The 13,583-nt window shown below is 42.6% G+C and overlaps 1 protein-coding gene across 9 annotated transcripts in view; it reads right to left on the bottom strand.

The window, feature by feature from the left end:
• afdna (afadin, adherens junction formation factor a) overlaps positions 1-11,856 on the bottom strand; it is a 118,269-nt gene extending 106,413 nt beyond the window's left edge. For 6 of the 9 annotated variants that reach the window (XM_042389653.1, XM_042389658.1, XM_042389657.1 and 3 more), the window contains exon 1: positions 11,580-11,856. In XM_042389653.1, coding sequence (XP_042245587.1) covers positions 11,580-11,681 — 102 coding nt within the window. In that variant the 5' untranslated portion in view covers positions 11,682-11,856. The remainder of the gene's footprint in view (positions 1-11,579) is intronic. The other 3 variants (XM_042389659.1, XM_042389656.1, XM_042389662.1) reach the window with 1 other exon arrangement.
• Positions 11,857-13,583: the final 1,727 nt, after the last annotated feature.

Raw genomic sequence — 13,583 nt, 5'->3', positions numbered from 1 at the left:
GGGGGGGGGGGGGTGGAAATCTATCCGGTTACCTGACCTTTGTCGGGGAATTTACTGCTCAAAACTCATTTGCATTCCAGGAATTCCATGACCAGTAGGATCCCTGAAACGATGACATATTACCCTCTCAAACACCGGACTGCTTAGGGAGGCGTTTTGCATATATTGATCAGATATCAGAGACACATATAGGAAAATTAACTGCCTCCAAAGTGCAGCAAGGCTTCTGCAAGACAGACCAGGTTTAATTCAAGACTTAAAGATAAATTTCACATCCTAAAACAAATGTGTAAATAAAAACTGGAGTCCTGTTGTAACTTGGATGACTTCTTCATTTTTAAGAGTTTTTCCAGGACTCTTATATCCGTATAAATCTGTGTTTGTGATGTAATTCAGTGGCTGTTTTGGATTAGCGTTAGTGCGTCTAAATCTTGTGTTGTTGTTTTCTCTCTCTCTCTCTCTCTTCTCTGTGTTTAAAACACAAAGTAAGCACAGTAGTCTAATGTCGGGCTTGACGCTACATGCAGAAAAATGAAAACCATCTGTAATTAGCTGTATTTTCTTGCTTCGTAACAGTCGGCTCTTAACTGCTACGGCTTCTCAACAAGAAAACAAGCCTCCTTTAAGTTCACACCTGGATGCAAAAGACAAATTATTGAATGAAATCATAGTGAATTCCTCTGTTTTTTTATCTACAGTAACACACTCGCCTCCTTCATATCAACACATTTCGATCAGGACGGTTTCACCCATGACCCACAAAACAGCCTCCATCACTCCTCTGGAGGCTGAAGTGGACTTCCTGGAAATAAACAGCGGTGATAAATATCCTGACTGTCCAGTGTGACCCCCCCCCCCCCCCCCCCCCCCCCCTCCTCCCCTCCATCATCCTTCTATTTAACAGGCAGCAGCCAATACGTCGAGGCCAGCTGCATCAATTACAGCGGATGCAGCCAACGATGCGGCCGGACAAAGATTAAAACACTTAGCTGGAAAAATATCATGTTGTTGATAAAAGGATTTCCGAGTGTCTTTTATATTGATTTTTTATTTATGTTACCATCAAAATCAAGCATTTTTTTTAGTTTAGCAGTAAAAGCTCCGACATGCCAGGAAGGAATCCCAGTAAATGAGTTCAGTTCAGATACTGTAAAAAAAAAAAAAAAAAAACGTGCAACTGATTGTCAGAATAAAGCAAATCAAAGAGTCCAGACTGAGTGAATATGACATTAGAGCTGCATTGATTGGTCCATCTGCACAAAATCATTATTCACTATTTTGAGAATCATTTTTAGTCATTTTTTTTAAGATAAAACGATCAAATTCTCTAATAAAATGTTCTCAAATGTGAGTATTTTCTGGTTTATTTAAGTCTTCTATGATAGTAAACTGTTTGAGCATTTTATAGATCAAAGAGCTAATAGATTAATCAAGACGATAACAGATAAATCAATAATGAAAACACAATCTACGTAATGCTACTTAACACCCGACCAGTGAGAAGAGAGGAGTGAATTTAATAGGAGTGAGCAGTGGTTGGCTGATGGAAACCAACTGGAAGGTTACTCATCAGTCCAGTCCATCCATCTGTCTGTGTGTGTGTTTACTTGTTAATGTGTGTGTGTGTGTGTGTGTGTGTGTGTGTGAGAGATAAACATAACTCTGCTGGACAGGCTATAAGACATGTGGTCGTGATCTTTGCCCTGCTTCGTAATCAACTACTGTGGAGCGATTACTCTCACACACACACACACACACGCTGTTTGGCCATGAAATGTGACATGCAACACATTTACAGCTCCTCCACCTATTTGGGGCTGATAGGTAGACGCTCGCGCAGATGTGGGACGATGCAGGTGGACACATTTATCTCAGACCTGCAGAGTGTTTGGAGGAGCAGGACGAGGCCGGAGCTGCAGCCACGATACTGTAAAAAACTAACATCACGGCATCGAGACGTCTGCAAAGTTCAAATAAGACTCAAGACAGCAGGAGCCAAAACAAAGCAGGACTACAAACAATTAGGCAGTTATAGCTTCAACCTGCGATTACTAATTTTTGGCCACTTGGGGAACGATGGAGCTGTGAACTAGGGATGCACGATATTATCGGCACGGCATCGGTATCGGCCGATAAAAGCTCTAAAATGAAATATCGGCATCACCGAATTCTGGCGAATTCTGCCGATTACGAGAGGCCGATATGTCGCCATCTCCTCCGCCGCCTGTGCTTCCCTCGATGGACTGTGTCACCCCGACAGTCCCGCTGCTTCTTCCCACTTTAACCTGAATAACAAACCAGGGCTTGGTGCTCCACATAGAGAGCCAGGGCTAACGTTAGCTGGGAGGCTAGCGGGGGCTAGCTGGCTGTGCTTCCCTCCTGTCATGCTGCGGCTAACGCTCAACTAGCGTCCCAGCTAACGTTAGCCCCGGCTCTCCATGTGGATCCAACCGGACCACCGAGCCCCGGTTTGTTATTCAGGTTAAAGTGGGAAGAAGCAGCTGATCTGACGGGCGGCTGAGTGATGTGGAGTCTGCAGAGGAAGGACCGGGACCGTCAGGGTGAAACAGTCCATGGAGGAGCTGCTGTGTTCAGCTGCACAGATAGGAAACACCTCGGCTGACAGGATGTACCACTCTGTTTGAAAAATGATAAACTTCATCTTCTTCTTTTTGGTTTATAACGGCGGTTGTCAACCAGCGTATTAGGTGCATTACCGCCACCTTCTGCTCCGGAGTGTGGACCAGAGATTAAATCCTACACATTAATCCTGTCTGTCTAATAAACTCAATGAAAACTCTACTGCTGCTCCCACTTGGCAGGTTCATTAAAGTTTTAATGCTGAGCTCCTGAACTCCAGTCTTCCTAAGTTCTTCCTTCATATATTGTCTTTCTTGATCATATTTAGTACAATCTATGCTTGCATGCATAATAGTCTCCTCAGCCAGCTGGAAAAAAAATATGTTCATATATCATATCAGCCACAGTGAGTTGGAAATATCGACATATCGGCATATCGGCAAAAAATCCAATATCATGCATCCCTAGTTGACATGTTGAACTTGTTAGCAAACAGTTGCTTATTTCCACATCCAGCAGACACATGCAGCAACATTCGCTGGCCACTTGGAGAATATAAATCCAGTATTCACTCTCCTTTTAGCTCTGGTTTGGTCTCCACCACTTCCTGAAGGAAATATCTGACTCTTTAGCTGCTCCAGTATGTCCACCAGCTGGTCGCTAACAGTCTGACTGGTGTTTGGGGCTGAACAGGTTGGGTGTACGGTGGGTTTTTTTTAGAGCTTTGTCACTCATAAGAACATAAAAACAACAGTGACAGGGAGTGAACCAAAACAGTAAAGTTGCCGGAAAAACAAAACAATGAGCTGCAAGAAGCTAAAAGCCTTTGAAGAGCTGAGAGAAACTGCAGAGTCGGGTGATTGTTCACTGTGAGTTTGTCACTAAAAACTACACCTTTCATATGTCAGTAGTAATGTTGTTCATTTAAAAAAAAATATATAAAAGAAAACAGGCGTTAACAATAGTGAAAAAAGTCACATTACTGCTTATGAGGTGAAACTTACACCTGCCGCTGTGTTTATCCAGGAAGTAGATAAGGCTTCATACGCTTTTCCATTAACATCCTACTACGCCTTCATCCACTTCCTCACACTCATTTACTCATGTTCCCTTTAGAAAAGCGTTTAAGGGGCCGAGCTCGAGTGCTTTTCACCGATAAAACATATTTTTTTCCTGTAGTGGCGTGTTCTGATCTGCTGTCCGCACACAGCTGGATTCCTCCAACACTTATTAATACACACGATTAACGACGTGGCTTTGAACTGCAGGTGGACGACCTGTATGAAGGATATAACAAACTAGAGCTGCAATGATTAGTCCATTAATCAATTAGTTGATTGACAGAAACTTAATCAGCAACTATTTTGATAATTGACTGATCTTTTAAGTCATTTTTTAAGTAATAAATCGGTTGTTTAAGGTTCTCAAATGTGAAAATGTGCTGCTTTTCCTTGTTGTATTTGTAGTAAACTGAATATTTTGGGTTTAAATTGCTGATTGGATAAAACGAGACATTTGATGACATCACTCTGGGCTCCAGGAAAATTCCAACTGGCATCTTTTATTGTTTTATGATGTTATATAGGCTGAACAATTAATCGATTAATCAAGGAAATAATGATTAGTTGCAGCCTGACAACAAACTATAAAACATGTACAAGAGAAACAAAGCAGCACAAGCGGACCGAACTTTGTTTTTAGTCTCAACAAAACCACATTTTTGAGGACGTTGACGTTAGCGACGGTTCGCCGTTAAACTACCACGACCAGGATACACAAACTCCTCACGCAGGCTTGTTATTTAGCCTTCAGCTGAAACATTTAACCCACCTGCTTCTCCAAGAACAAAACATTTCTGCATCATAATAAATATCCAATGTCAAACTGACTTTGACCTGTTTTAAGAATATCTTCAATCATCATCTCTGCAAATACACACACACACACACACACACACACACACACACACACACGCCTGTCAACTACCGGCTACGTGTGTGTGTGTGTGAGAGGCCTTTTTTTTTTTTGCTGAGCTCCTGTAGTCTGTGCTCATCACAGCGACAGCGTTACCATGGTGACACAGCCAGCGGCCACATGACATGATGAGAGAGAGACAGATAGATAGAAAGAGAGAGAGAGAGAGAGAGAGAGAGAGAGAGAGAGAGAGAGAGAGAGGAGGGAGGGCATGGCCGATGAGCGACCAGAGGGACAATGCAAACAGAGATAAATGCACACGGCGGTCAGCTAGTGTGTGTGTGTGTGTGTGTGTGTGTGTGTGTGTTATTGTAGCTGCGGCTGAGGCCAGCAGATCTGTAAACCAGGCCGCCTCCTCCTCCTCCTCCTCCTCCTCCTCCTCCTCCTCCTCCTCCGCCGTCGTGCTGCTGCTGCCAAACATGCTTCTACTATCACCAGCTACTCTTGAAAACAGGTACACATCAGGCAGACGCTGACCTTCCAGTCAAAGTCAAAAAAACCAGCCGGACGACAATCTTTTTTCCCTCCTCAGCTGTGTTGTTTCTTAGCTGCACACGATTTCTTCTCATAGAGCGTATCGATCTCATATAAAAGGCCTTTTTCATATAAGAAATGTTGATGTGTCACAGTCACACTTTCATGGCTTCCTTATATTATATCTCTTAGCGTAGGATGAGGTATATATATATGACAACATACAGCATGTCACAATATAAACTGGTTGATTTTGCTGTTTATACAGAGAAGGTCTGCTATGTATCAATATTGGATTTTCTGGAGTATTATTGGACCAGTGCGATTTGTCAGCTGTTTGATTTTTACTGGATTACTTCTTCTTCTTCTTCTGCAGAGATTCAGACGGTTTCTAAATAGATTATTCTTAAAATGTTGAAATCGAAGAATCCTGCACGCTGTCCATCACTTGATGTTTCAGTTCTCAGACCTTCATCCATCAGCCAAACTCTGTACAAACAGTGTATGAATAGTAGGGATGTGCAGAGAGCTCAGTATTTGTATTTGTATCTGTATTTGTTGAGGCAGCAAAATTATTTGTATTTGTATTTGAATAAAAGTGGAAAGAGGCTCATGAAGACCTTATGAAGGAGGTCCCCACACCGGGTCTCCAACTGGAGTCTCCCAGATCAAAGATGACTGCGCTGATTACTGAGATAAAACTTTACTAAGACAGACCTCTAACTAACATATATTTTTAAAATATTTGTATGGAACAAATATTCGTATAAAACCCATTATTTGTGCTTTGCCGAATAATGTATTTGTATTCGGGCACATCACTGCTGAATAGTCGATAGTTAGCTGCAGCTCTAAAATAAACTCGTCTACTGTGACAGATTTTGACATTTGTTTATACCGAAGTATTTCCCCTCTTACCCTTTGTCTTGTATTTAATTTGCATTTCTTTCTGGTTATTTTATCCATGAGGAGTTTCTCAACAGATGTTCCTGAAACTGTATATCACAACATAAAGAGAGAGACAGTCCAAAATAAAAATATCAAAAACCATCTCATGCACGCTGTTAACACTCAAAAGTACGTATACTGTATATATATATATTCATATAAAGATGGACTGTAGGAAACAAGACACCTGGGACGGGGTAAAGAGAATGATTTTTTCAAGTGAAGCCCCCATTAACAGAACTAATACTGGTTTAAAGATGGTAGTATACAAGCAATAAACCAAATATGATCCATAAATACACACACAAACAGTACATGAACAATAGTGCTGGTGCCACTGGTGAAAAGAGTCATTCTGGAGTCCTGAGATCTGGAAATAGGAGGTGAAATAAAAGAAAATCTGAACACACACATATTTCTGAAACAACACAGTCATTCCACCGAGACCACAGGAAACCCACTATCTCCACCAACACACACTTCCTGCCAACTTCCTGCTTCCTGTGCAGGAGGGGGAGAAAAAAAAAAAGGAGGGAGTTGACCGCTGAGCATGTTAGCAAGTCTGCTAACATGCTTGCATTCACATGCCATGGGAAAGAAGGTGGCTACGAGGCTTCCTGCTAGTAAAATACCTTTCACCTCACATTCAGTAACTGACGGTTGGTTTACGGTTCAGAATATAACGACTGGAGTGAAAACAAATCAACTCGAGTGCACAGGAAACATGTAGCATTGTTGTATGAAGACTTCTATCATCCTACTGTTGCTTTCTCCATATGGAGCGAAGGCAGATATAGGAAACTGCAGCGCTGCTGAGCAGTTTTTTTTTAATTAAGCAGCAGGGAAACAGTTGACCAGATGCGTGGCCACTCTCGCCATAATCCTGCATGTTACCCTTTAACCTCCCTGTGAGTGTTACACTCCTGTTTCTCTGTATTCCCACTTCCACCCACCGCAGTAAGGACATCGACACACCGTCGTCCTTTATAGCAACGCAACCACAATCTGCAGGTATTGTCCATTAAACTGAGGGCAAAGGTGAACGCACCCGTTCATGCAGGTTATACAAGCTTTCACACTACACCCTCACATGTGACTCATATCACACCATCATGCGGTTACGAGCGTGTGTGGCTTTCACTGTTATTGCTACATCATCTGCACGTTTCACAGAGTCATATTAAAAAGGTATTTAAGACCAGGTTAAAGCTAGATAAGTTTAAAACATTTAAGACGGACAGAAAAATCAGACCAATGTAGCAAAACCAGTTAAAACCAGTCTGTGTCTGACCAATCGTCTGCCGGGTGTGGGTGTTGATTGACAGCTGTGATTGACAGTTGGCTCATCTGCTGCTCTCCTCGGCTCCGGGGGCTCACGCTGAGTCGGACTGTCGTCGCAATATATCACACAAGTTTAATGTGACCTGATTACCATACCTGTCCTGTTAGCACAGTTTAGCTAAAGTCAACCATAAGATGAGACTCATAAGACACCTCGTTACCTCCATCTTTATATACAAAAGACTAAAGAGTCTAAATGAGCAACACAAGGAAGCTCAGTTTATCTCAGCAGATTTGATAAAAAAGAACATATCTGTCATCCTGTACTAACCCTGTTCTGTTCTCTAAGAGACGACTAGATGCACGTGAGTCACACTGACTGTTGTCAACTACAAGTGAAAGTATGCAACATGATATTATATATGTTTTAAATCAGCTCTGAACTAAAGAACTAGGAATAAAAAGTCTATTTAAGGCATTAAAAGTCTTTTTAATGCTCCTGCAGACACATTATAGGATCCTTAACATCATTAACCTACAGGCTGACATGTAATGGAGCCACAGTGTGAAAGCATTACCTTCTCAGGCTATTTATCATCAAGTTTAAACAAATAAACTGCAGCTGATAACATTCAGCGGCCAGTACGGAGCGGAGTTGATCTACTGGTGCAGGAGGTTTCGTTCTGACGGAGCCTTTCTTTAGGTTGTCAGAAAGCTTTAAAACTGTCTTAACTACACAAGAAAAAGGAAAAGTCCAACAGATTTACATGATTCAGCTTCACTCACACTTATATTCAAGATGTCACCTCGTCATCTAACTAAAAACGTCAAACTGCCCCTGCCAAGGAAAATGTCAACATTATAAATAGCTCAGTCTGATTCACTACAATGTTACTCATGTAATTGACAGCTTTAATGGTCCTACCTGCTAATTACAAGGCTTTCACAGTCACTTCCTTAACGTCTAATCGTGTTTGCTGGATACAAACCGCCTGAGTGCACGACGACTGAACACTGAAAGTACATCTGTAAGGTGATATACTGTCTATCATTTATCTCACACTGTATGGAGCAAGGTCTGCTCGTCCTGTACAATGTGTGTCAGTATGTACTCAGTGTCCAGAATTCACTTTTTGACTCTCCTACCAAGGGTAGATTAAAAAAAAAATCCACAGAATACCTGAATAATAAATCACCTTTTTGTGTTACATGTACTGAATCCTTGTAAATGTTGCAGCTAGCAGCAGACCGGCTGCAAGTGACGGTTTAGAGCTGCGATGGCGCTCCTACAGTTTCACCACAGAGTTAAGATGTATCTCACAACATGTAAAGCATGTCTATACTGTATACAGACAACATGAGCAATTTCCTCTTGAGCCATCATGCCAGATATTTTATTACATGACTGTTTCGGTGCGGCGGATAACTCAACAAACAGTAAATCTGCCTGCATTTGGAGCTCGGCGGGTGTTAATTTCAGCCCCTGTGTGTACCGTTAATGTTTTAAATATGTGCTTTAAACATGTTGCATTGGTTTGTTTAGCTTCACACTGCTGGTGTACCAGAGTTTAGAACTCACATGTTGGGATTTGGTATCAAAAACCAGTTTGTAAATTCTTTGAAAAGACTTGCTTCTCCGTTCTGTGCATCTGTTCCTGAAACTTCACTTTGGATATAAGCTGTTCTTCTGTCTACATCATCTTGACAGCAGCTTTTCCCCCCTTATGCGCAGCTTTCCGAGCAACTGCTGGATATCAGTTGTCACTGTATACTGGTCTCATCTGGAGGAATGAATGAACCCTGAGGCTGAACGCACAAGTGTTAAAAACACTGAAGGCAACTAGGACGATCCATCGCCAGTCTCTCTGTGACCCACATACACGGAAACCCCGGCATTATTACACGTTACTGAACCTCTGTCTGATAGTCTTTCCAATAATAATTATTAAAATGTTCAGCTATAATTGGACAGTGTGAACCAAGACGAGTTCAATACAAAAATGAATGCAAAGTAAACTTTCCCACGTTATTTCTATCCAAATAAAACAAGCTCTGGGTGCGATTGCGTCTGAATTCCAGTGCATCTATTGTGCTGCACCTTTCAAGCTCAAGTGTTTGTTGAATTTTGCAAAAAAAACTGGGCCCCACATCTCTGCCCACTGTGAGTACCTGTTAATGTCGTAACGAGCCCCCCCCCCCACCCCCCCCACACCGTAAGTCCTGCGGCAGGAACTTCTTCGGTTTGGGGTTGCAAGATTAAAAAGTTTGAGAACCTTTGCTCCAGACTAATCAGCCATCCACGGCTAATCTAATCACACGAATGATCTCACCGTTCTCAGCGGTGGTTTTGGTCTTGAAAATTCAGAAACCAAACATTTCCATCGATCAGATCTGCTGCTTTTTGTGCCAAATCATTTAAAAACAAACAAAATCATACTGTAAAGTTTAATTTCAAACGCTAGAATATTTATTTCATGCAAGGCTCCTCTCAGGAGCAGTCTAGACAATGTGAAGGGCACTTGTGCAGCAGCTCGGGGGGCTCCTACCAGCTGACATATGGGGAGGGTGCGGCGTGGCAGCAAGGAAGGAAGGAAGGCCACGCATCTGCTTACATTTAATCACGCTCTGGACGAAGGTCTGAGCAGTCTTCAGCGGCTACGTCGAAGCCGTACACTCCTTGTCCGGTGAGAGAATTACAGCCTACAGAACTTATGGAATGGGTTAATCATTCCTCACAGAATGGAGAGGGTGTGTGTGTGTGTGTGTGTGTGTGTAGTACACAACAGTGGCCAACAACGGCTGGCCAGCTTCAATCCTGGTAAATTAATCGGCTCAAGGAGGAGAAGAGGGAACCCTGTGGCCCCCCTACAACCTTATCCGAGGAGAGGTGGGGGTGGGGGGAGCGGGGGTGGGCTGCCCGCCTAAACACACCGCAGCTGACACAATCACACTCATAGCTATAAATCAAAACTACTTAACCGTGAGATGCGCAGCTAAGGAGTTAAGGTTTGATGGATATTGACTTAACTTGTTAGGGAGTCTAGAATCATCACTGAGCTCTGGCTGTTCTCTAGTTTCTTATCCTGTTAGTAAACAACCACAACCTAAAAGTCCAGACGGGGGCGATTTAATTACAGCACTGCTGCTCAATATGTTCTAAGGTCAAATTATTGCTGGTCAAACAAGCAAGCCAGCCAGTGTAAGGACAATGCAGGACGGTCAGACATGGTCAGTGCTGTGTATATATATTGCATTGACAGGAGATATAAATATATATATATTGTGTGTTATGGCCTGTAGAGTCCAGCAGCATCCGTGACTCTACCTGTTATAAGCATTTACACTCAGCTAGTTGCTAATACTTTAAGCTTTTGTCTATTTGCCCTGCGTATCAAACAACCTCGCCGTGATACTGGGTTTGTCAGCCATTGCAGGCGCTGCTGCAAGCTCCACACGACCAACACACACACACACACACACACACACACACACATACATACACACACATACATACACAAACACACACACCGGCATAGCTGGAGATATTACACACTATTTCTCATTTAAATAGCATATCATAATCATATATACGGCTACGCCAGTTTGTCTGTTTCTTCTATTTAACACAATAGCAGGTTTGCTCTACAGGTAACGTGGTCGCTAACTAGCTAGCCAGACCCGATCCGTGCCGTTCCGTGCTGTACTGGGAAGAGACAACAACACGCCAAACCCCATTCAAAATACTGGCCGTTCAGTGACGCGCTGCTTATCGCATATATACAGATTTCCGAGGTTATACACGAAGATGTTTCATGAAATCACAGCTATTTATATCTAACTCGGCGTATTTAATATTCGCACAGCAACAACTGCTTTAATAAACTGTCAACTTTGAGAAATATTCATCTCATTCCCAGATACACAGTTGTGGGCGGTAGCTAGCAGCTAGCTACGTTGATGGAAATGTGTCTAAAAAGAAGAGATTTTTACTCAAACACGGTGCTGATCTGTGGAAAAATAATTAATTTGACCGGTTACTCGCCATGAAAGCCCGAAATTTACTATAATATTAAAGGCCTCCTGTGGTATAATGTGTGTATATTACGACATAGTAAATAGCCATTTTTTTCAACGGGGTTTGGCATTCATTATCTCCAGGCACGTACGGGGGACTTTTACCACCGAGTAAACCGACTAAACCACGCTGCCCGCAGCAGCACTGCTCGGCTCTCAGCGTTTTCAAGCCGAGTGTCAGCCAGCGGGAGCCCGCAGAGGGCCTGCGGGTCCGCGGCCTCTCCTGCCACTCCGGGCCGGTCGCCTACCTCTGTGGGCCGGCTGATTTCGAACAGGTCGAGCCGGTTGGCGTTCCAGTGGTTGATGATGTCGGCCAGTTTCCTCCTCTCCTCCTCCCTGCTCCCCGACATGGTGGACAGTGTCTCTGGCCCTCTGCGTCCGGCGGTTACTGTTGAATAAAACTTCCCGGTAACGTTAGTCCACAGCAAGGAGAAACCCCGGGGTTCAGGTCTGCCGTTATTATCACCGGTACTTTGTGTGTGTCTGTCTCTCTCTCTCTCTCTCTGCTCACCGACCGACCTGCTGTCTGATCTGTTTCTGACTCGCGTGCCCGCCCGGTGCGCCGTGCCTCTGCGCGCTCCCGATGCATGACCAGTGCACGTGCACCACCGTTAACCGTTTCAGGTCCAATAAACGTGATTAATGACGCTGCTTTACTGGATGCAATCAATTACAATCAGTTAAAATAAGTACTTAAAGATCCCCTCCAGACATGTTGTATGATGTATATAAAATACTCTACTTTTAATAATGATTTGTGTCAAATTTGTTTTTTTTTTCCATAGTGTAGTTAAAATCCTTAAAATGACATCTTCTCCTTCCAGAATCTATAAATATGCTTGTATGTTTCATTTCAGAAGTTTCCCTGTTGGACACAAGATGTCTCCTATTTCACTGTAAAGTTCACTCTCAGTGTTTGTTCACTGGAGGCTTCAAGTTTCCACACATCACACTCGTGTAAGTTCAATATTGGACCAGGACTGGCTTCCAAAACTATTTGTGATGTCACAAATCCTGCTCTTAGACCGACCCCTTAAACTCAGATGTTCAATGAGCTCAGAGAAACTTTCCTCCGTCAGCAGATGAATGTGAAAACGAGAAGAAAAGAAGAAAAACATTTAATCCTCCTCCAGTCAAAAAATATGTTTTTCTCAAACTTTCTCTGTGGGCTTACGAGCATAATTTGTGACATCAAATAGTTTGGAAGGCAATCGTGGTCGTATGTAGTAATAAAACAAATCAATAAATACTGTACAGCCTTAAATATTTAAACACTCTTGATGCTACTTAACGTATCCATGAGCAGACAGGACAGAATGCATGTGACTTGGGGATGACACCGCATGAATAAACTGCATATTTACAGTATGCAGCTTATACAAGTGTGCAAACACTGAACATGGACATCTGGTGTCCAGCAGTTAAACTTTGCATATTCATAGAATCTGTCATTTTCAATGAGGGAGAAGGAATAGATGTAATTTTAAGGATTTTAACAAGATAATTTAACATTTTTGTCAAAGTAGAGTAGTTTATATAGATCTTAAACCATGTCTGGAGGGGATCTTTGAGGATTTAAGAAAAAAGTGTGTGTGATGTGATGCCGTCTTTGGGCTTCTTCAGGATTCAACATACAAGGTTTTTAGAACTTTCTGTACAACATGCATAGATATTTATTTATCCCTGAGAGAGTTGAACCTCTCACGATGCAATCTGCCTAAAAGAAATGTTTATTTCTCAAACAGTGGGAGTTTCTGTTGTCATATTGTCTCCTGATTCAGTCTTAGCCAGCAGGTGTTGAATGCCACACAGCACTGCCAAGTCCAACACACACACACACACACACACACACACACACATTTCACTGTATTTCACACAGTGTAGTGGCCGTTGACAGAGGTATCCTGACTGGTTTATGAACTCAGAAACACTGACATCATCTCCTACTACTCCAGCACGGCAGGATCATTTGTGTTTTTATACGTTATCATTGATTCCCATCTCCCCGCCTCCTCTCGCTGTATTTCCCTCTCTTACACTGAAAAACCAACATCTTAACAAGTCCTTTAGATGATCACTGAGTCCTCAAATCTTCTTTTGACTGTTAGACTTTTTGTTTATCTGTTCTCATCATAAATCGCTGTTCAAGACATGTACGTACGAGCAGGATGTGGTGACATCACGTCCACGTGGACACCTGAAGCCGTCAGTGCACGTACATATTTGTATTTTCATAGATTCAGGATTTTTCG

This window comes from Thunnus maccoyii, chromosome 17 (genome assembly GCF_910596095.1).
Source record: "Thunnus maccoyii chromosome 17, fThuMac1.1, whole genome shotgun sequence".
NCBI classification, from domain to species: Eukaryota; Metazoa; Chordata; class Actinopteri; order Scombriformes; family Scombridae; genus Thunnus; species Thunnus maccoyii.
Note: the sequence above shows the minus strand (reverse complement) of the source record. Positions and strands in the feature narration are given on the sequence as shown.